Source organism: Muscardinus avellanarius (genome assembly GCF_963383645.1).
Source record: "Muscardinus avellanarius genome assembly, chromosome: 19".
NCBI classification, from domain to species: domain Eukaryota; kingdom Metazoa; phylum Chordata; class Mammalia; order Rodentia; family Gliridae; genus Muscardinus; species Muscardinus avellanarius.
In genome coordinates, this window is record NC_137805.1 from 43281396 (window position 1) to 43305776 (window position 24381).

The 24381-nt window shown below is 43.4% G+C and overlaps 1 protein-coding gene across 1 annotated transcript in view; it reads right to left on the reverse strand.

Moving 5' to 3' along the window:
- Window positions 1-21493, reverse strand: part of PHF20 (PHD finger protein 20) — a gene marked incomplete at both ends in the record, with an annotated part of 90448 nt that extends 68955 nt beyond the window's left edge. Inside the window, 3 exons of the mRNA XM_080716406.1 lie at window positions 5864-5948; window positions 9584-9755; window positions 21411-21493. Coding sequence (XP_080572532.1) covers window positions 5864-5948; window positions 9584-9755; window positions 21411-21493 — 340 coding nt within the window. The remainder of the gene's footprint in view (window positions 1-5863; window positions 5949-9583; window positions 9756-21410) is intronic.
- Between the last annotated feature and the right edge of the window lie 2888 nt (window positions 21494-24381).

Consider the following 24381-nt stretch of genomic DNA (forward strand, 5'->3'; position numbering starts at 1 on the left):
TACTTGGCTTGGATATAGCTCAAAGGTTATACTATATGCTTACCATGAGTAAACACCTAGGTTCCATCCCAGCACTAAAGAAAAACAGGGAATCCTGTTGCATCTCCTGACTTGAAATGAGGGCTACTTGCCTTGGGCTCCTTAAGGAGCCTCTGGTTTTACTTACACCAAGCAAACAAAAGCTTCTTGCTCTTGCTCCCCTACTGGTTAAGAACTCAGCATATCAGATAATAATCATGGTCTGAATAGCCAAAAGGGTATAAGAACATAACTAGAGATGCATAGCTAACTTTAGATGGGAAAGACTTCTGCTCTTGAATCTACTATAACTGTGACTTCCAGGCCCCTTCACTCTCCAAGACCAGAGAATTCCAGAGGCCACAGATGAGACAAAGTCCTCAAATACAGGTTCCTGAAGTCCTGAGGTTTCCAAAGCAGTGCCTCAGGAGGTAGACAGAGAGAGAGGCATGGGACTGCAGCCTCACCTTCTTTTCCCCTAAACCTTTTTGGGGTTTTTTGAGCAATTTTATATATCAGGCTTAGTTCTGTGGCCAATTATTTCCAAAACTACCCATCTGTTCAAATTCCATTTGCTTTCTAGCCATCCATTTTCCACTTCCAAAAATGGGATAATATTCCAGACCCTTTCTCTGGAACATATGTCTTTATCATGGCCTTCTCTTAACCTATACCCTCCACCTGCCTAAAAAAGTCTCCTGCATTCCCTAAAAAAAAAAAAAAAAAAAAAGCCGGGCATGGTGGTGCACACTTATAATCCCGCGCTTGGGAGGCAGAGACAGGAAGATCGCACAGGTTCGAAGCCGGCCTCACTGGCTTAAGAGACCCTGTTTCCAAATAAAAATATAAAAAATAGGTGTCTGGGAGTGTAGTCTGGAGGTAAAAGGGTTTCCAGAAACCCCAGTACCACAAAAAAAAAAAAAAAAAAGAAAAAAGAAAAAAATCTAGCTCCTTAAATGAATCTGGAGTAAGAACCCATGATCACTGAGCAGGGAGGAACATGACCAAGCTCATCTCCCAGTCAGGACCCCCAAAACACCATCAGGCTGCAGAAAGTACAGACCGCCTACACTCTCACCACACTGTTAGTGAACGCCTGGGCAAAATCCACAACTCCTGTACTTTTAGAAAAACCCTGCTCCAAAGCCTGGAGAACTGCCTGGTACTCTGGGAAATATAGTCCAGGAACTCCAGAGCCCCACAGATCTCCACCCAGATCTCTGCTCTAACATCTTTGTACTATGTTACTACAAGCGCTTTCCGGTGAACCCAGCTCCTGAGCTACAAAATGAGGAGAGGGTTAATGGCAGGACATAAACTTTCCATGTTTGTGTGAAAACTGGGAAAAGACAGGAGAGATAATTCCTTACACCAGACCTGTCCTGGGGTGAGGGATCCGTAAGTATTATCTAAGTACTAAGTATTATCACCCTCCAAGTCATTTTAGTCCTCTCCCCTACAGAATGTAACAGGAGGGCATACACTGCTCGTGTGAGCCTCAATCCTCCTTTTATTCTCTGTGCAAAGCTGTTCACAAAGTACCAAGCTCCTCACATTGCAAACGTGAGATCAGTTACAGCGTGAAGCAAACAAAAAAGAAGCTGGCGGAGGCAGACTCAAGGTGCAAGAGCATTTCCATAGGGGAGACTACCTCCCGGCTCCCAGAGTGAGACTAACCTCAAAGGCAGCACTTATCTTGGCTGAGTGTGAGAGGACGTTTGTCCTAGTACTTGAGAATCTGAGAAAGAAGGATTACAGGTCCAAGGACATTCTCAACAGGTAGTAAGACTCTCATCAACCTAGCAAGGACCTGTTTTAAAATAAAAATAAAGCCGGGAGTCTGGCGCACTCTTGTAATCCCAGCGCTTGGGAGGCTGAGACAGGAGGATCGCACAGGTTCAAAGCCAGCCTCAGCTACTTAATTTGTCTCTCAGCAACTTAGCGAGACCCTGTTTCAAAATAAAAAATAAAAAACAGGGCTCGAGGAGTAGCTCGGAGGTAGAATGACCCAGGTTCTACCCCCCAGTACCACAAATAAATAAATAAATAAATAAATAAATAAATTAGGGCTATGGATGTAGCTCAGAGATAGAATGTCCCTGAGTTCAATCCCTGTTGCCACAAAACAAGGGAAGAAGCTGAGCTGCTAAATTGGATGTGGTGGCACCTCATTTATAAACCCAATATTAGGAGGCTGAGACAGGAGGATCACAGTTTCAAGCCAACCTCAGCATCTTAGCAAAACCCTATTTCAAAACAAAAAACTAAAAGGTCTGAGGGTATAGCTTAGAAGTAGAATGCCTCTGGGGCCAAACAGCTCCAGGGAAGAGCTGAGGTCAACGCACCACCAGAGACAGCTTCCAAAGGTTCCCTGAGAGCACAATCCACCTTTTAACTCAAACGTAGGCTGAGGACACCTGTGGCTGCCTTCACACTAAATGAGGTTTACTTTTCACCTGGGGTGGGGGGGATCCTCCCAGATGAAAAGGGTTAAATAATATGGCATTACCCTCCCTATTCCAAGTGCTAACTATTCTAAGAAACTTCCATGCCATCACTTAGTTCTGATTCAATCATTCCAGACTTCCCAGTGCCAGCAGCCACTGCTCCCCCATCCTGGCCAGGGTCCCACTCCCAGCCTGCTGAATCAATACTTGCTTGGCCTCAGCAAAGCCACCAGGAAGGTTAAGAGTGGCAAGAAATCACAACAAAGCCGGTTCGCTTGTAATGCCAGTACTTGGGACACTGAGATAGGAGGACTGCAAGTTCCCAGCAAGCCTCAACAACTTGTGAGGCCCTCCACAAGTTAGGGACACCCTATTTCAAAATAAAAAATAGAGCTGGAGGCAAAACTCAAGAGATAGAATGGCCCTGGGTTCGAGCCCCAGGTCCGCAAAAAAAAAAAAAAAAAAAAAAAGGAAAGAAAAGAAAAGAAATCAGAACAAAGATATATTGGCAAGTTGTCACTACAAGAGCCCCAGCTTCTACCTATCAACACCAACATGACAGAAGTGTCATTTACGGAAAACAAATGGTGCACCTTGTAGAACAGCTCCTCCTCAGACTGTCCTTAGGTTGTGGTAGCTCCTACTACTGAGGAAACCAAGGCAAGGCAGAGAATTTCAAGAAGAGGGAAAATTAAAAAAAGACTCTAATATTGCAGCTCCAAATCTCCCAAGTACTAGGATGAACCATGACAAACTAGAAATTACCTGCCAGCTGCCAAGAGTAAAATCCAATTTCAAAGGGAGCATTTCAGAATCATTATCTTGGCTGGGCATGGGGGTGCACACCTGTAACCTAGTAACTAAGAGGCAAAGACAGGAGGACTGCAGATTGGAGGCTAGTCCCAGCAACTTACTGAGCACTCAGCAACTTAACAAGACCCTGTACCCAGGGTCCATCCCTAGTACCACCAAAAATTAATTAATTAAATAAATAAATAAATAAATAAATAAATAAATAAAAATAAATAAAAAGACTAAGCTGGGTGTGGTGGCACATGCTTGTAATCCCAGCATTTGGAAGACTGAGACAGAAGGATCGCAGCCTCAGCTACTTAGTGAAGCCCTTTGTAACTTAATTAGATCCTGTTTAGAAAATTGGTCTGGGTGTGTAGCTCAGAGGTAGAATGCCCCTGGGTTCCAACCCCAGTACCAAAAAAAAAAAAAAAAAAAGTAATTTACAGCTGGGTGTGGTGGCACATGTCTGTAATCTCAGTACTTAGGAAGCTGAGACAGAAGGATCACAAGTTTGAGGCCAGCCTCAGCAACTTACTGAGGACCTTTCCAATTTAGTGAGATCCTATTTTCAAAAAAAAAATAATAATAATGTAGGGTGGAGTGTGTGGCTCAGAATGCCGCTGGGTTTGATCACCAAATACCAAGCAAAAATATAATGGACCGAGCATGTTGGTGCACACCTGTAATTACAGGACTTGGAAGTCAGAAGGATCACAGATTTAAGACTAGCCTCAAACAACAGAGCAAGACTCTCAGCAACCTAGAAAGACCACATTTCGAAACAAAAAATAAAAGGGGCTATAGCTTGGAGGTAGAATGCCTCTGGGTTCAATCCCCAATGCCACTGTGAAAAAAAGTCATTTTGGGAAACAAGAAGCTTTTCTTTTTTTTTTTGCGGGTCTGGGGATGGAACCCAGGGGCATTCGACTTCCAAGCTACACCCCCTGCCCTATTTTTTATTCTTTATTTTGAAACTGGGTCTCACTAAGTTGCAGAGGGCCTCACTAAGCAGCTGAGGCTGTCCACAAACCGTGATCCTCCAGGTCTCAGCTCCCCGAATGCTGGGATTACAAGAGTGCACCAGCACGCCCGGCTGGGAAACAAGCAGCTTTTCAAAAAGACTCTATCAGCCATGAACTAATCAGCCAGTAACTGTTTAAGATAGCTGAGAAGATACGGCCTTGCTTTGGAGGTTGATTTTTGGTCATTTCAAACATTCTAGGACAAAACTGAATGGGCTCAAGACACATCACTTAGCAGAGTACCAAATAAATACTTAAATAACTTCACTGAATGAAAAAAACAACCTGCTGTGTGTTTGTGTGTTGCTGGGAATCAAACCCAGGACTCGCATGCTAGGGAAGCGCTCTGCCGTGGAGCTGCACCCTCAGCCCAGCAGTATGCTTTTACAGTCATCTCAAACTGTAGCACTGAGAAGCCTAAACTATCACTTGGAACCATACCACAAGTATCCTTGTAGAATACGCTAAAAAGGTTCACTCAGATCCAGAGTTTGTTTTCTGAGTGTAAGGATTCTGCCCATGCTCATTATCTTCATAACCTTCCTACACTAGGACTAGTAAAATGAGCCTCTCTGAAATCTGTCCTATCTCCTTACATGTTCTAAAGTCTGGCAAAGGCAATACAACTCAGTGATCTGTATGTCAGCATCTCAATGCACATCCTCAATTACCTGGTATCCATAATGCTCTTTTTTTTTTTTTTTTTTTTTTTGGTTGTGGTACTGGGAGTGGAACCCAGGGGCTTTCTACCTCCGGGCTATACTCCCAGACCTATTTTATATTTTACTTGGAAACAGGGTGTCACTAAGTTGCTGAGAGCCTCACAAAGTAGCTGAGGCTGGCTTCGAACTGGTGCGATCCTCCTGTCTCAGCCTCCCAAGCACAGGAATTACAAGCATGTGCTACCATGCCCCAGCTTTTTTTTTTTTTTTTTTTTTTTGCAGTGTTGGGAATCAAATCCAGAACCTTCCTCATGAGAGGCAAGCACTCTACCACTAGGATACATCCCCAGTGCCACAATGCTTTTAAAATGGTGGCTGGTGCTGGAAGCTGATCCAGGAAGATCACATGTTCAAGGCCAACCTTAGCTACTTAGTGAGGCCCTCCAGAACTTAGTGAGACCCTGTTTCAAAATAAATATAAAATAGGGCTGGGGGTGTATCTTGGAGGTAGATGCCCCTGGGTTCAATCAAAAAGATAAAATAAAAGTACCTCAAAAGGTAAAATAAATGATGGTTGGTGTTTATTTAATTTCTAGTCTATTCACAAATAGGCAAAAGGATCAATAGGAGCTTATTATACTGACTATATCACAAAGGACCTATCTACCATTTCAGAGCAAAGTATCAGATGAGCTCTTACTGCTTTAGAAAACAGTGCCTACAACCGAGGGGCAAAGTTCCCCTCCTTTTACCTGGCTCTCTTTCCATTTATGCTCTCTTCTTAACTCCTGACCTTAACTGATTAACTTGAAGAACAGTATATATAGACAATAATTACTGACAATATACTACCAAACTCTCATATTATAACCTCCCTGATAATATACAAGTAAAAACAGCTACAACTCAAAGGCCTTACCATCCTTGTTAACAGCAGTGACTTTGGCCGGGTAAAAACGACAATCAGACCAGCAAGCAAGGACCTGCTCGTTTATTTGAAATTCCTAAAAAATATTAAAAAAAAAAAAAGATACTGTTACAAACTGAACTTCATAGGACATATATTGTACCAGAATCCATAAAAGAAGCTAGGACTGACAAGAGAGTGGGAAGGGAATAGGCTATTGGGATGGAAAAAAATGATTGATTGTGCTGGCTGTTAGCCTGGGAGTCAAAACGAAAGGGAACACATGCAGTTTAGGAGCTGGAAGGAATGAGGCTAATTCATCTTCATGAAAGGAGAATCCATGCTACATAATGCCATCCACACTTCTATGGGGTCTTTGGTTAGAGAGGTACCCATTCTCTAATATTCTATACTGTTTACCTAGCACAGAGTTTGCATTTTGTACAATGAATACTGAACAATACTCAATGAAATAGAACAGTATTTAACAATGTTAAATTGAAAGAATAACAAAAGAAAAAGGGCCATCAGGGTTCAAATTCCTGGGTGAACTTTAAAATGGAAAAATAAAATTCAGGAATATAAAAGTAGCAAGACAAGCCAGGTGTGGTAGCGCACACTTGTAATCCCCAAGCTTGGGAGGCTGAGACAGGACGATCGCACAGGTTCGAAGCCAGCCTCAGCTACTTAGTGAGGCTCTCAGCAACTTAATGAGACCCTGTTTCCAAATAAAATATAAAAAAGGTCTGGGAGTATAGCCTGGAGGTAGAAAGCCTCTGGGTTCCACCCGCAGTACCACCAAAAAAAAAAAAAAATTAATTAAATAATTTAAAAAGTAGCAAGACTACTCCAGATTCTCAATGGCTGTTTTTAAAAAAATTAAAACTACGCCGGGTAGGGTGGCACACACTTGTAATCCCCGCGCTTGGGAGGTGGAGACAGGAGGATCACACAGGTTTGAGGCCAGCAGCGCTGGCTTAAGAGACCCTGTTTCCCAAATAAAAAAAGCATAAAAATAGGTCTGGGAGTGTAGCCTGGAGGTAGAAGGATTTCCAGGAACCCCAGTACCACCAAATAAAAAATTAATTAATTAATTAATTAATTAAAACTCAGCCAGGAACAGTGGCACACAAATATAATCCCAGTACTTGGGAGACAGAGACAGGAAGATTGCAAGTTTCTGGTCACCCTCAGCACCTTAGTGAAACTCTGTTTCAAAATGAAAAATAAACCAGGTGTGGTGGTGCAAGTTTGTAATCCCAGCGCTTGGGAGGCGGAGACAGGAGGATCATGCAGGTTTGAAGCCAGCCATGCTGGCTTAAGAGACCCTGTTTCCAAATTTAAAAAAATAGGTCTGGGACTGTAGCCCGGAGATAGAAGGGTTTCCAGGAACCCCAGTACCACCAAAAAAGAAAAGAAAGGAAGAGAAAAGAAAAGATAAAGGAAAAGAAAAGAAAAAGGAAAAGAAAAAGAAAAAGAAGAGCTGAGGGCATGGTGGCCATAGGTTTGTAATCCCAGTACTTGAAAGGCTGAGACAGGAGGACTGCAGGATTGCGGCTAGCCTCAACTACTTAGTGAGGGCCTCTGAAATTTAGTGAGACCCTGTTTCAAAATAAAAAAATAAAATAAAGCCAGGCGTGGTGGTGCATGCTTGTAATTCCAGCATTCAGGAGGCTGAGACCAGAGGATCCCAGTTCGCAGACAGCCTCAGCTCCTTAGTGAGGCCCCCTGCAACTCAGTGAGACCTGGTTTCAAAATAAAGAATAAAAATTAGGGCAGGGGCTGTAGCTTGGAGGTCGAATGCCCCGGGGTTCCATCCCCAGACCCGCAAAAAAATAAAATAAAATAAATATAAATATAAAATAGGCCAGAGGTGTAGCTTAGAGGCAGAATGCCCCTTGGTTCAATCCCCAAGAAAAGAGGAGGGGAGGGGAGGGGAGGGGAAGGGAGAGGAGAGGAGAGGAGGGAGCAAGCCAGTTGTGACAGCGCACACCTATAATTCCTGTACTTGGGAGGCCAAGACAGGAATAACACAGGTTCAAAGACAGTCTCAGCTGTATAGTGAGATTCTAAGTAAAGTAAAAAGGGCTAGGGGTACAGTTCAAAGGTAGAAATCTTCTATATTCAATCCCCCATTTCACAAAAAAAAAAGGAAGGAAGGAGGGGACAGTGTTGCATACCTATAATTTGGAAGGCTAAAACAGGAGGATCATATGTTCAAGGCAAAGACAAGATAACTTAAACCCTATTTCAAAATAAAAAATGAAGGCAGGCATAGTGGTGCATGCCTGTAATCTCAGCATTCAGGAGGCTGAGACAGGAAGATCACGGTTCGAGGCCAGCCTCAGCTACTGAGTGAGGCCCTTTGAAATTTAGTGAGATCCTAGTTCAAAATTAAAAATTAAAAAATAGGGCCGGGAGTGGTGGTGCACCCTTGTAATCCCCACGCGTAGGACGCAGAGACAGGAGGATCGCGCAGGTTTGAAGCCAGCCTTGCTGGCTTAAGAGACCCTGTTTCCAAATAAAATTTAAAATAGGTCTGGGAGTGTAGCCCGGAAAAGGGTTCCAACCCCAGTACCACCAAAATAAATAAATAAATAATAGAAAATAGGGCTGGGGTGTAGCTCGGAGGTACAGTGCCCCTGGGTTTCATCCCCAGTACCAATAAATTAATTAATTAATTAATTAAAAGGGGGTAAGAATATACCCCCTTGGGTTCAACCTCCAGAATCACCAAAAATAAAAAGGAAATAAGGAGCTCAGTGTAGCAGTGCACACCTATAATGCCAGTACTTGAGAAGAGACTGAAAAACTGAAATTTGAAGGCAGACAAGCATGGTGGTGCACGCTTGTAATCTCTGCGTTTGGGAGTCTGAGACAGAAGGATCGCACAGGTTCGCAGCCAGCCTCAGCTATTTAGTGTGGGTCTCAGCAACTTAGTGAGACCCTGTTTCCAAATAAAATATAAAAAAATAGGTCTGAGAGTATAGCCTGGAGGTAGAAAGCCTCTAGGTTCCACCCCCAATACCATCAAAAAATAAAAAATAAATAAATAAAAATAAACTACATTGTTTAAAAAAAAAAAAAGAAAGAAATTTGAAGGGCAACCTGGACAATTTAGCAAGATTCTGTCTCAAAATAAAAAGGGCATGGCAGTGCACACCGGTAATCTCAATACATGGGAGCCTGAAAACAAGAGAATTGCAGATTCGAGGACAACTTCAGCAACTTCAATAAGATCCTCAGCAACTCAGTGAGACTGTTTCAAAAAATAAGAGCCAGGGATGTACTTGTGAGGCTAAGACAGGAGGATCAGAGGTTCGAGGACAGCATCAGTAAGCAGTGAGACTCTCATGAACCTAGTGAGACACTGTTTCAAAATAAAAATAAAATAGGGCTGGAGTTAGTTCCAAAGTAGAATGTCTCTGGGTTCAGTCACCAGTACCACAAAAATATGAAAAATTTTTAAAAAATAGGGCTAAGGTATAGCTCAGAGGCAGAATACCTCTGTATTCAACCTCCTGTAACACACACACACACACACACACACACACACACACACACACACACACACACACAGAGTCCCATATGCAGTAGAGATTTCAGAGTCAGAACTACAGGCCAAACTAAGAACTGGTCCCCAGCTGCTATTGACTTTCCCACACAACATCAAAGACTGATATATGAACTGCTGATCCCACTCCAGAAGAACTCTCTAGGTTTGCTACTCACAGAAGAGCCGTCCTCTTCATGTAAGCCCTCTTTCCTCAGCTGTATTTTCTCTAAAGGGCGTAAGTAAGGACTGTCCCAACAAAACCACTCATCGTAACGATGGTTCCACCTCTTGAAATGGATGAGTACTTTTCCTTCTTCGTAGTCAATGTCCTCTATGTGAGCTGGATACCTAAGTCAGGAAAAAAGTTAAAATTCCTTTAATCTCTACCCTCAAAAGAGTCAAAATGGTACCCTTCTAAAACTCTTCAAACAGGAGCATGTTTGCAACCTATTAAGGGCCTGCTATTTAGAGATGTGTAATTGGATGAAATAACAAATTACAGAGGGATATGCTTTGTTCATTTATGTTCCCTGTGGAGCTAGAAATTGAACCCAAAGGCATTCTACCTCCAACCTACACAATCAGCTCTTCCTGATTTTTATTTGGAAACAGGGTCTCACTAAGTTGCTGAGAGCTTTGCTAAGTTGCTACAGCTGGCTGCACACCGGTTATCCTCCTGTCTCAGCCTCCCAAGTACTGGGATTACAGGAATGCAACACTACCTCCAACAGAGGGGCTCTTTCAAATGACATTTCACTCTCCTAGATTTTGAGCTGAGGAAACAGCATTTCCCTTGATTCCCTTAACAGCTGGCAAAATAAAAGTCTCAGAGATCCATGCATGGGTAAGTGGCCAGACCAAGTGTACCAGTGTAGGACCACTTAAATGTTCATGAGACATGTTAACTATCAGAGGATCTTATTCCACTGCAGATTCTGATCTAGCAGGCCAACCTCTTATGCACTCTCAGGTGATACTGGTGCTACTGCTGGTCTGCAACAGCAAGAGTCTAAAGTGGCCACTGGCTCTTGCGGGTGTCAAGCTGCAGTGGTGAATGTGGCAGTGGCAGAATTGGCTACCTGGTCTCCTGAACATTTTTTTTTTGGTAGTACTGGGGTTCCTGGAAGCCCTTCTACCTCCGGGCTACACTCCCAGACATATATATATATATATATATATATATATATATATATATATATATATATATATATATAAAATTTTTTTTTAAACATGGTCTCTTAAGCCAGCACAGCTGGCTTTGAACCCACACGATCCCTCTGTCTCCGCCTCCCAAGTGCGGGGATTACCAGCGTGCGCCACCACGCCTGGCTTGGTTTCCTGAACATAACACCAGTAGTGGGCTCCCAAAATGATACTCATGCCGGGCATGGTGCTGTAAGCCTGTAATCCCAGTACTTGTGAGGCTGAGATAGGACGCTTGCAGGTTCATGGCCAGCCTCACCAACTTAGTAAGATCCTGTTTCAAAATTTTTTAAAAAGAGGCTGAGGGTATAGCTCAAAGGTATGATGCCCCTGGGTTCAATTCCCAATACCACATAAAAGGAGAGGGGTAAAATCTGATGACCTTAAGGACATTATAATAAGTGAATAATCCAGTCACAAAAAAGCAAATACGTAGCCAGGCATGGTGGTATACTCCAATAATCCCAGTACTTGGGACGTTGAGACAGAAGGATTGCAGATTAAGGACAACCTCAGCAAGTAGTGAGATTCCCATCAACCTAGCAAGACCCTGTTTCTTAATACGAGGGATTGAACCCAGGCGCATTCTACCTATAAGCTAAAACCACATCCTTTTTTATATTTTTTCAGGTCTGGGGGTTGAACCCAGGGGCATTCTACTTCTGAGCTATACCCCAGCCTTTTTTTTTTTTTTTTTTGGTGGTACAGGGGGTGGAACCCAGCGACTTTCTACCTCCGGGCTATACTCCCAGACCTATTTTATATTTTATTTGGAAACAGGGTCTCACTAAGTTGCTGAGAGCCTCGCTCAGTAGCTGAGGCTGACTTTGAACCTGTGGGATTCTCCTGTATCACCTCCCAAGCGCCAAGATTACAAGCATGCGCCACCACGCCTAGCTCAATATGCATAATTTATTTTTTATGTGTGGTACTGGGGATTGAACCCGGGGGCAATCTACCTCTGAGCTATATCCCACCCTATTGTAATTAATTAATTTATTTATTTATTTTTTGCAGGTCTGGGGATGGAACCCAGGGGCATTCAATCTCCAAGCTACACCCCTGCTCTACTTTTTTATTCTTTCTTTTGAAAGAGGGTCTCACTGAGTTGCAAAGGACCTCCCTAAGTAGCTGAGGCTGTCTGCGAACCACCATCCTCTGGTCACACCCTCCCAAATGCTAGGATTACAAGCATACGACACCACACCGGGCTCTTTTTATTTTTTCTTCTAAACTTTGTTCACTAGGTTGCCAACAATTTAAGTTCCTGAGGCTAATTTCTAACTTCTGAGCCTCCTGTTTCAGCCTCCCAAATACTGGGAGTATGTCATCATGCCCAGCTGACTGTTTCAAAAATAAAAATAAGATAGGGCTAGGGGTAGTTCAGTGATAGAATGCACCTGAGCTCAATACCCAGTACCACGCAAAAAAAAAAAAAAAAAAAAAAAGCAGCTGGGTGTTGTGGCACATACTTGTAATCTTAGCTCTTGAGAGGCTGAGACAGGATTGCCTCATCAACTTAGTGAGGCCCTTCCCTCCACAACTTAGTGAGACCCTGTTTCAGTATAAAAGAATAAAGCCCAACGTGGTGGCACATACTTGTAATCCCACTACATGGGTGGCTTAGACAGGAGCATCTCCCAGATTCCAAGCCAGCCTCAGCTACTTAGTGAGACCCTCTGCTGGGAGTGTAGCACAGAAGTATAATCAATGCCCCTGGGTTCCAGCCCCAGTACTGCAAAAAAAAAAAAGAAAGAAAAAAAAAAAAAAGAAAAGAAAAAGAAAAAAAGAAAATAGAGCTGGGGATGGAGCTCAAATACAAAATGCCCCTGAAGTCCATCCCCAAAAGCACTAAAAATGTGTGTGTGTGTGTGTGTGTGTGTGTGTGTGTGTGTGTGTGTTTTGAGGTACTGGGACTATGGGACTAGAATCCAGAGGCTTTCTACTTCTGGGCTATACTCCCAGACCTATTTTTTATATTTTATTTGGAAACAGGGTCTCACCAAGTAGTTGAGGCTGGCATTGAACCTGTGCAATCCTTCTGTTTCAGCCTCCCAAGTGTGGGGATTACAAGCGTGCACCACCATGCCTGACTAAAAAAAAAAAATTTTTAAATATAGCTCAGAGGTAGCGATTGAATGCCCAGTACAGTGGGTAAAGTGCTTGCCTATCATGGGCAAGGCCCTGAGTTCATCCCAGAATGGCAAAGGAAGAGATATAAACCAGACATGATCATTGCAAATAATCCTAATGAAAAGGATTTAAGGACCTTGCAAAATTCAGATTTTGAAGTTCTCAGTACATGAAATGAAAGGAAATTATGATCAACTTAAAAGGAAACGCAGCAGTGGGAATGTGCCAAGGATCAGGAAAGCAAGAGACAGAAGGAGCTTCCTCACGGTATTCACAGCAAGAACAAGGAAGGCCAGCCTACTGTTAGAGACAGATGGTACGCTCCTGACAGATGACAGGAAGAAGGATGAGGCGTCAGGCAGAGCAAGCAGCTTCAATTCCATCCACAAAGCATCTTGAATAGCAAACTGCAGCCTGTCACATTTGAGTAGTTCATCCAAACTACCCTGCAAGTGAGCAGGGCAAGCAGGATAGCTCTCACAAAAGAAAATGGACAGGAAAGATTGTCCCAAAGTGAGCTCCAAAATTGGAACATAGATTCTAATCCATATTCTTTTGTGTGTGTGTGTGTGTGTGGTACTTGGGGTGGAACAAGAGGCTTTCTACCTCCGGGCTATACTCCCAGACCTATTTTATATTGTATTTGGAAACACAGGGTCTCACTAAGTTGCTGAGAACCTCACTAAGTAGCTGACACTGGCTTCAAACCTGTGCAATCCTCCTGTCTCAGCCTCCCAAGCAAGGGGATTACAGGTGTGCGCCACCACACCCGGCTTAGTTGTTAAAGAGTTTTAAGATTTAAAGGTACAGTCCCAAGCAAGGCATGGTGTCCCATGATTGTAATTCCCATACTTGGGAGGCCAAGACAGGAGGATCACAGGTTCATGGCCAGCCTCAGCTACTTAGTGAGGCCCTCCACAACTTAGTAAAACTCTATTTCAATAAAAGAATAAAAAGTAGGGCTGGGAGTATAGCTCCAAGGTAGAATGCCCCTGGTTCCATCCCCATTACAAAAAAAAAAAAAAAAAAAAGCCAGGTATGGTGGCACACACTTGTAATCCCAGTACTGGGGAGGCTGAGACAGGAAGATCAAGGTTTGTGGCCAGCCTCAACTACTTAGTTAAGCCATCTGCAACTTACTGAGAACCTGTTTCAAAATAAAGAATAGAATCCCAGGACTTGGGGGGCTGAGACAGGAGGATCGCAGGTTCCCATTGAGCCTGAGCTACTTAATGAGGCCCTTTGAAACTTAGTGAGACCCTGTTTCAAAATAAAGAATAAGATGGGCGTGGTGGTGCACGCTTGTAATCCCTGCGCTTGGGAGGCGGAGACAGGAGGATCACACAGGTTCAAAGCCAGCTGTGCTGGCTTAAGAGACCCTGTTTCCAAATCAAAAAAGTATAAAAAAAAAAAAAAAATAGGTCTGGGAGTGCAGCCCAGAAGTAGAAGGGTTTCCAGGAACCCCAGTACCACCACCAAAAAAAAAAAAAATTAATTAATAAAAAATAAAGAATAAAAAATAGGGCGGAGGGTATAGCTCAGAGGTAGAATGCCCTTGTGGTTCCATCTCTGGTGCCACAAAAATATATAAAAAAGAAAGCAGATAGTGTGGCATTCTATTCACTGCCTAAAGTAAAAGTTCACTAAATAAACAATAAGTTAAAAAAAAAAAAGCCGAACCGGGTGTGGTGGCGCACGCTTGTAATCCCCGCACTTGGGAGGCAGAGACAGGAGGATCGCGCAGGTTCGAAGACAGCCGTGCGCGCTGGCTTAGGAGACCCTGTTTCCAAATAAAAATGTAAAAATTGGTCTGGGAGTGTAGCCCGGAGGTAGAAGGGCTTCCAGGAACCCCAGTACCACCAAAAAAAGAAATAAATAAAGTAAAGAATAAAGCCGGGTGTGGTGGCACACGCTTGTAATCCCCGCGCTTGGGAGGCAGAGACAGGAGGATCACGCAGGTTCGAAGCCAGCCTCGCGGGCTTAAGAGACCCTGTTTCTTTTTTCTTTTTTTTTTTTTTTTTTTGGTGGTACTGGGGTTCCTGGAAGCCCTTCTACCTCCGGGCTACACTCCCAGACCTATTTTATATTTTTGAGACAGGGTCTCTTACGCCAGCGCGGCTGGCTTCGAACCTGCGCGATCCTCCTGTCTCCGCCTCCCAAGCGCGGGGATTACAAGCGTGCGCCACCACGCCCGGCAAGAGACCCTGTTTCTAAATAAAATATAAAATAGGTCTTGGAGTGTAGCCCAGAGGTAGAAGGGTTTCCAAGAACCCCAGTACCACAAGAAAGAAAAAAAAAAAAAAAAAAAGAAAGAAGAAAAGAAAGAAAGGAAGGAAGGAAGGAAGAAAGAAGGAAAGAGGAATGGGGATATAGCTCAGAGGCAGAATGCCCCTGGTCCCATCCCCAGTACCTCAAAAAATGAAAATAAAAAAAGAGAAAAATTTCACAAAGCCTATCTAAAATATAGTTATTCATTTAAGAGAACATTTAGTGAATTAGACATGGTAGCACACACCTACAATCCCAGTACCTGGGAGGCTGAGACAGAAAGACCTCAGGTTTGAGACCAGCACAAAGTAACTTAGCCAGAATCTGTTTAAAAATAAAAAAACAAAAAAGGCTAAGGCATAGATCAGAAGGAAATTATTCCTGGGTTCAATCCCCAAGCCCACCAAAAATTAACAGAGATCGCGGGCATGGTGGCGCACGCTTGTAATCCCCGCGCTTGGGAGGCGGAGACAGGAGGATCGCGCAGGTTCGAAGCCAGCCGCGCTGGCGTAAGAGACCCTGTTTCCAAAAATAAAAAGTATAAAATAGGTCTGGGAGTGTAGCCCGGAGGTAGACGGGCTTCCAGGAACCCCAGTACCACCAAAAAAAAAAAAAAAAAAAAAATTAACAGAGAGAGAGAATAGGTAGTGCAAGAGCATTATGCTATTTTATGTACTGGGGGATGGAACTCAGGGGCATTCTACCTCTGAGCTATACCCCCAACCCTATTTTTTATTCTTTATTTTAAAACAGAGTCTCACTGAGTTGCAGAGGGCCTAAGTAACTGATGCTCTCTGTGAACCGTGATCCTCCTGTCTCAGCCTCCCAAATGCTGGGGTTTTAAGTGTGTGCCACCCGCCCAGCTGTCTCATTCTTTATTTTGAAACAAGTTCTCACTAATACCCCAGCTTCAATCCTCAACCCCTCCCTCTTTCCCTCCCCCCCCCACCATGCTGAGTAATGCAGCTCAGAGTTCCCTGGAGGAGGAAGGAGGGGGGATGGGTGAGACTGAAACAGGCCAGGCTTGGTGGCCCACACCTGTAATCTCAGTACCAGAGAAATAAGACAAAAGTACAAGATCAAGGCAAGACTTAGCAATGGGCTAGAGTATATGCCTATCATTTCCATTTTCCATATAAAAAAGAAAAAAGAATAGCTGAGCAGGATGATGCATGTTTCTTATCCCAGTATCTGAGAGGCTGAGACAAGATGGCAGGTTCAAGGATGGCCTCAGTAACTTAGTAAGCCTCTCAGCAACCTAGTGAGACCTGGTTTCAAAACAAACAAAAGGGCTAAAGGTATAGCTCAGAGACAAAATGTCCCTGGGTTTAATTCCCAGTAAATAAACAAATTTAAAAAAAAATAATGAAGCCGGGCGTGGTGGCGCACACTTGTAATCCCCACACTTGGGAGGCAGAGACAGGAGGATGGCACAGGTTCGAAGCCAGTGAGGCTCTCAGCAACTTAGTGAGACCCTGTTTCCAAATAAAGTATAAAATAGGTCTGGGAATATAGCCCGGAGGTAGAAAGCCCCTGGGTTCCACCCCCAATACCACCAAAAGAAATAAAATAATGAAAACAGTCTAAAAATAACTAAGTGTTCAAAAATCTCTATCTCCAGCCTGGTATGGTGGCACAAACTTGTAATCCCAGTACTTGGGAGGCAGACAAGAAGATCACAGGTTCAAAGCCAGCCTCCAAAACTCAGCGAGGCACTTGGCAACTTAGCGAGACCCTGTTTCCAAATAAGAAATAAAATCGGGCTTGGGGGTTTGGCTCAGAGGTAGAATGCATCTGGGTCCAATCCCTAGTGCCACAAAAAAAAAATAAATTAATTAAATAAATAAATTTAAAACTCTATTTCAAATAGCAGAGATGGTTTTCTGCCCCATCTACTTCCCTGTATTTCTTCCTATATCCCAGGAAATGTTCCATCTATTTTAAGCTAACCTCAACAAGGTTTAAGCTCTTCCTCCTACAAATTCAAAAGGTTTTTGATTTAGCCAGGTGAGATGGGCATGCCTGTTGATGCCAGTACTTAAGAGGAGGATTGCAGAAGGATTCCAGTCTCAGCAACTTAGTGAGAAGCCAGTATCAGCAACTTAGTTAAGCCCTCCACACCTTAGCAATACCCTATTTCAAAATAAAATAGAAAGGGAGGCTAAGACAGGAGGACTGAAGGTTCAAGGACAGCCTCCACAACAGAACAAGACAGGTGACAACCTACTAAGACCCTGATTCAAACTAAACAATAAAATAAGGCTAGGGGTGTACCTCAGAGGTAGAACACCCTTGAATTCAATTCCCAGTACTAAAAAATAAAATAAAATGATAGTATAATAATAATAGTAGCTCAGAGATAGAACACCCCTGGGTTCAATCCCCAGTACCAAAACAAGGTCATAGGTTTGTGTTTTAAATCTCCACCCTGGCCGGGTGTGGTAGCACAGGCTTGTAATACCAGCATTCAGGAGGTGGAGACCAGAGGATCACAGTTCACTGACAGCCTCAGCTACTTGGCAAGGCCCTTCACAAGTTGTGAGACCCTGTTTCAAAAACAAAGACTCTCTCTGTCTTTCCCCCTTGTCTCCGCCCACTCCCATTTCTCTCTCCCCCCTCTTCCTCTCTCTCACTGTCTTTCCCCATCTCCCTCTCTCTCTCTCCCATTTCTCCTCTCTTTCCCCGTCTACCCCCCTTTCTCCCCTGTTATTCTCCTTCCCCTTCTCTCCCCCTCTTCTGTTTCTCTATCTTTTGTTTCTCTCTCTCCCTGTCTCCTCTCTCTCTCCTGTCTCCCTCTCCCTCTCTCTCTAAAAAATAAAATAAGCCGGGCGTGGTAGCACTCACTTGTAATCCCAGTGCTTGGGAAGCTGAGACAGGAGGATCGCACAGGTTCAAAGCCAGCCTCAGCTAGTGAGTGAGGCTCTCAGCAACTTAGTGAGACCCTATTTCCAAAATAAAGTATAAAAAATAGTTCTGAGAGTATACCCCGGAGGTGATAAAAGCCACTGGGTTTAACCCCCAGTACCATAAAATAATAATAATAATAATAATAATAATAATAATAACAACAACAACATTAATAATAATAAATAAAGAGACTAAAAAATAGGGCTGGGGGTGTAGCTCGGAGGTACAATGCCCCTAGGTCCCATTCCCAGTACTGTGAAAAAACAAAACAAAACGAAAAAAAACTCTACCCATACCTTGAGTAATAATAAATAACCAATATCTACTACTTGGGAGACTGAGAAAGGAGGATCACAGGTTCCCGGCTACCCTCAGCTACCTAGTGAGGCCCTTTGCAACTTAGTGAGACCTGTTTCAAAACAAAGAATAACTAGCCGGGCATGGTGGCACACACTTGAAATCCAAGTATTTGGGAGAATGAGATAGGAGGATCACAGGTTCCCAGCCAGCTTCAGCTACTTAGGCCCTCTGCCACTTAGTGAGACCGTTTCAAAATAAAGAATAAAAAATAGGGCTGGGGCCGGGCGTGGTGGCACACGCTTGTAATCCCCGTGCTTGGGAGGCTGAAACAGGAGGATCACACGGGTTCGAAGCCAGCCTCAGCTACGTAGTGAGGCTCTCAGCAACTTAGTGAGAGCCTGTTTCCAAATAAAATATAAAAAAAGGTCTGGGAGTATAGCCTGGAGGTAGAAAGCCTCTGGGTTCCACCCCCAGTACCACAAAAAAAAAAAAAAAAAAAAAAAAAAAAAAAATAGGGCTGGGAGTGGAGCTTGGAGGTAGAATGCCCTTGGGTTCAATCCTCAGTACTGCAAAAAATAAAATAAAATAAAAAGAAAAGAAAGAAAAAATAAATAAAGAATAAAAAACAAGGCTGGGTATGTGGCTCAGGGATAAAATACCTCTGGGCTCAATTCTTAGTACCCCCCCCCAAAAAAAAAAAAAAAAAAAAAAAAAAAATATATATATATATATATATATATATATATATATGATGTCCTGACCAAAACAATCATTACATTATTCTTTTTACAAATTCTTTTAATTTTTTTATTTTAGCCCATCCATGTTTTCTAATTTTCCTGCAATAACCAGATGTTGCCTTTGTAATAAGAAAAATGTACTTTTATAGGCAAGCAGGAAAGAATGATTTGTTTTAGATACATTCTAGTGTTATTTTTCTTCCAGTAGGAGATCTAGGTGACATTTGAGGATTATTTTACTTCTAATTACTTTTTAAAAAATAGTACTTTGTTCAGGCCTATTTATATGCAGTCAGATCCTCAATCTCCGTGTCTACCTGAATGAATTGGGTGAGTACATATTCCTATGAACATGATTTTTTTTTTTTAATTTTTTGTGGAACATACTGAAAATGGCATACATTCAGACTATGCTTGATACCCCTCCCCCACTTCTCCTTCCCTCCCTCTCTACCTGCACTACTGGGGATGGAACCCAGGGGCATTTTACCTCCGAGCAACATCCCCAGCCCTATTTTTTATTCTTTATTTTGAAACAGGGTCTCACTGAGTTGCAAAGGGCCTCACTAAGTAGTAACTGAGGCTGTTCGGGAACCAGGATCCTCCTGTCTCAGCCTCCCAAATGCTGGGATTACAAAGGTGCACCACCACGCCCGGCTTACAGATTCTTGAAATGTGTATGTGTGTATACATGCACATGCACACTGCAGAGTGAGCCCTGGGGGCATTCCACCTCCAAACTACATGCCCAGTCCTATTTTTTTTTTTTTTTCTTGGTGGTACTGGGAGTGGAACCCAGGGGCTTTTCTACCTCCGGGCTACACTCCCAGACCTATTTTAAATTTTATTTGAAAACAGGCTCTCACTAAGTCGCTTAGAGCCTCACTCAGCAGCTGAGGCTGGCTGCGAACCTGCGCAATCCTCCGGTCTCAGCCTCCCAAGCACAGGAATTACAGGCGTGCACCATGACACGTGTGTGTGTGTGTGTGTGTGTGTGTGTGTGTGTGTTTGTGTTGCTGGGGATGGAACCCAGGGGCATTCTACCTTTGAGCTACATCCCCAGCCCCATTTTTTATTCTTTATTTTGAAACAGGGTCTCACTAAGTTGAGGAGTGCCTCACTAAGTAGTTAAGGCTGGCAACGAACCTGGATATTCCTGTCTCAGCCTCCCAAGTACTGGGATTACAAGCATGCACTGCCACACCTGGCTCCTTTTTTATTTTTGCAGTAGTGGGGGTTGAACCCAGGAGCATCTACCTCCGAGCTACACTCCCAGCACTATGGAGTTTTGGGTTTTTTTGTTTTGTTTTGTTTTGTTTTGGTGGTTCTGGGGATAGAACCCAGGGGCATTCTACCTTCGGGCTACACCCCCAACCCCCATTTTTTATTCTTTATTTTGAAACAGGGTCTCACTGAGTTACAAAGGGCTTAAGTGGCTGAGGCTATCTGTGAACCCAAGATCCTCCTGTCTCAGCCTCCCAAATACTGGAATTACAAGAGTGTGCCACCACATCCGGCTCTCAGCCTTATTTTTATTCTCCCCCCCCCCCCAGTACTGGGGATGGAATCCAGGGGGCATTCTACCTCTGCACTATACCCCCAGCCCTATTTTGCATTCTTTGTTTTGAAACAGAGTTTCACTGAGTTGCAAAGGGCCTAAGTAGCAGCTGAAACTGTCCTCAAAATGCATACTCCTGTCTCAGCCTTCCAAATGTTGAAATTACAAGCATGCGCCACCACGCCAGCTTCTAGCCTTATTTTTAATTCTTTATTTTGAAACAGAAACAGGTTCTCACTAAGTTGCCGACGCTGGCCATGAACCTGCAGTACTCCTGTCTCAGCCTTCAAAGAACTGAGATTACAGGCATGCCCCGCCACACCTGGCCTAATCATTACATACTCCTTTATTTGATTCTCAGAACAATCCCACAAGGCCAATATTACCAGCACCCACATTTACAGACGAAGCCAATGCACAAAGATACTACCGCTGATGGCCAGGTCAGTAACACGGTCAGCATGGCACAGTCAGGTCAGTAACGCAGCCAGCACGGCAAACCCTCAGCTTCTGAACGGGTCCTCCCTTGAGGTGGTGATGTCTGTGTCAACCATACCACACCACACCCAAAGAGCCCCTTTCTTCATCTCCATTCCTAATACTTCTCTCCTCTTGTTTCAGACAGGCAGCCAATAGCAAGAAAGTAGCCATTACTAGGTTCTTTTGCCTATAACTCCTTCAGACAAACCAAAAGGGGAAAAAATATGACAAAGGGGACACAGGACATCCCCCTTGACACAGAATCCCTGCACCGAAGAGAAAGGACACTCCCGTGTTCAAAAACACTTAAGTCTCCTTCCCTTCCAAGAGTCAGGAAGCAGTAAAACACCACAGGAAAACCGAGGCTACCACTCATCATCAGTGCTGTCATTAACAGAAAAAATGTAAAAGTACCAGTTTTTTAAACGGTCCCGGGCTTCCAGCTGAGCTCCCACTTCAAAGCTGATTCCTCGTCTGTTTGGCGGATGCTTTGTCATTTTCAGTCATCAATGGGGCTGTCTTTATTCTCCTGAAAAAGCCAATTAAATATTTATGAAACTTAGGCAAAGTCATCTAAGAGTATAGCATCACTCACCACACATAAAAAACAAACAGGCATTCTTCATAAGACAAAGCTCCATGATACCCTGGCAATGCCCTCTTCCATGCCTGCCCTCCTCTTAATCACGGGTGAGCCCTCCTAATTCCTCCTCAACCACTGAAGGGCATTATGTGATCTCTGAAACTGTAAGGGGACCCTCCCTCAGCAATGCTTACTGAACACTCCCCTAAAACGACACACCTCAAATCAGCATTCAAAAAAAAAAAAGTTATCATGGGTATATACAATTATCTGCCAATGTATCTAACAAATATTTGCTCACAGACTATTTAGAGAAACAGTAAAGACCAAAAGAGACACAAAGTTCCTGCCCTCAAGAATCCTTCAATCAGCTAGGGTGTAGGCCCAGGCCTGTAATCCAAACACTTGCGAGGCTGAGACAGGAGGATCAAAGGCAACTCAGCAACTTAGTGAGGCCCTTGGCAACTTAGTGAGACCATGTTTCAAAATAAAAAATAAGAAAACAGAGCTGGAAGTGGTGGCGCATGTTTGTAATCCCAGTACTTGGGAGGCTGAGACAGGAGAATCACAGGATCACATCCAACCTTAGCGACTTACTGAGGCCGTCTGAAACTTAGCTAGATCCAGTTTCAAAATAAAGAGAAAAAAAAGCCGGGCGTGGTGGCGCATGCTTGTAATCCCGGCATTTGGGAGGCTGAGACAGGATGATCGCACAGGTTCAAAGCCAGCCTTGGCTACTTAGTGAGGCACTCAGTAACTTAATGAGACCCTGTTTCCAAATAAAATATAAAATAGGTCTGGGAGTATAGCCTAGAAGTAGAAAAACCCCAGGATTCCATCCCCAGTACCACCAAAAATAAATAAATAAATAAATAAAAACAAAGAAAAAAAAATATGGCTAGGGTTGTAGATCAGAGGTACAATGTCCCTGGCTTCAATGCCCACTACTGCAAATAAAATAAGATAAAATAAAATAAAATAAAGCTAGTAAAATGGATCAGAATTAAACACCATGGGTTCAATCCTCAGTAACACACACACACACACACACACACACACACACACACATACACACACACCTTTCAGTGTAGTGGGAGAAGACAAAAATTTAGCCAATAAACAGAAATAACTGAAAGCTATGATTGCTATAAAATTTAAGAACAAATACTTCCTAAGACCAGCTGAGACATTAGCCAGGTAAATATAATGGTAAATGCCTGTAGTTCCAACTTAAGAGGCTGAGGCAGGAGAACTGTAAGATCCAGGCCAGCTTGGAAAACTTAGTAAGATGCTGTCTCAAAATAAAAAATAAAGCTGGGCATGGTGGCGCATGCTTGTAATCCCAGCATTTGGGAGGCTGAGACTGGAGGATTGTGGTTCACAGACAGCCTCAGCTATTGTGAGACCCTGTTTCAAAGTAAAGAATAAAAAATAGGGCAGGGGGTGTAGCTCGGAGGTTGAATGCCATGGGTTCTATCCCCATGCCCGCAAAATAAAATAAATAAATAAAAATAAAAAATAAGAAGAGCTTGGGATGTAGCTCATTACTAGAACATCCCTGGATTCAATTCCCAATACCACACTTAAAAAAAAAAAAGAGCGAGAAGCCGGGTGTGGTAGCGCACGCTTGTAATCCCAGCATTCGGGAGGTTGAGACTGGAGGATCACGGTTAGCAGAGAGCATCAGCTACTTACTGAGGCCCTCTGCAGCTCAGTGAGACCGGGCTTCAAAATAAAGAATAAAAAAATAGGGCAGGGGGTGTACCTTGGAGGTCGAATGCCGAGTTCCATCCCCAGATCCGCAAAAGAAAGAAACAAACAAACAAACAAACAAACAAAGAAGCCGGGCGTGGTGGCGCACGCTTGTAATCCCTGCGCTTGGGAGGGATGATCGCACGGGTTTGAAGCCAGCCTCAGCTACTTAGTGAGGCTCTCAGCAACTTAGACCCTGTTTCCAAATAAAATATAAAAAAGGTCTGGGAGTATAGCCCGGAGGTAGAAAGCCTCTGGGTTCCACCCTCAGTACCACCAAAAAAAAAAAAAAAAAAAAAGAAAAAAAAAGAAAGAAAGAAAGAGCGAGCCAGAAGTGGTGGCCCACGCTTGTAATCCCAGCATTCAAGAGGCTAAACCAGGATGATTGTGGGCTTGTGGCCAGCCTCAGCTATATAGTGAGGTCCTTCACAACTTAGTGAGACCCTGTTTCAAAATACAGAAAAAATAGGTATGAGTTGTAGCTCAGAGGTAGAATGCCCCTAGTTCAATCCCCAGTTCCACAAAAAAAAGAAAGAAAAAAAGAAAGAGAAGTATGTGAAGGATGAGACACCCAGTAAACAAGCCATGTTGGGGAGCTAATGTTGAGAAACACAGGAAGCAACTAAAATAGAAACATGACTGGTTGACAGAGGTTAATTAATGACACTGAAACATGATAAACCTAACGCTATATTAGCAGCAATATTTTAACTACACAGAACCCGAGGAAAAGAGTGTTAATGTTTGACTGGCTTTACTTAACTCTTTCCAGTAAATGAGATAGAAAATATGCTGAATTAAGTATAATCCAATCAGTATAAAGTCTTCATTTGAGTTTGTCTGAAATACCACACCAACATCAGCCAGGGCTGGTGGTGCAGGCCTGTAATCCCAGAACTTGGGAGGCTGAGACAGGAGGATCACAGGTGTGAGAAGAGACTTAGTAAGGAGTAGAACTCTGGCTGGGTGTGTTGGCACACGCTTGTAATCCCAGCATTTTTAAGGCTGAGACAGGAGGATCACGGTTCGCAGACAACCTCAGCTACTTAA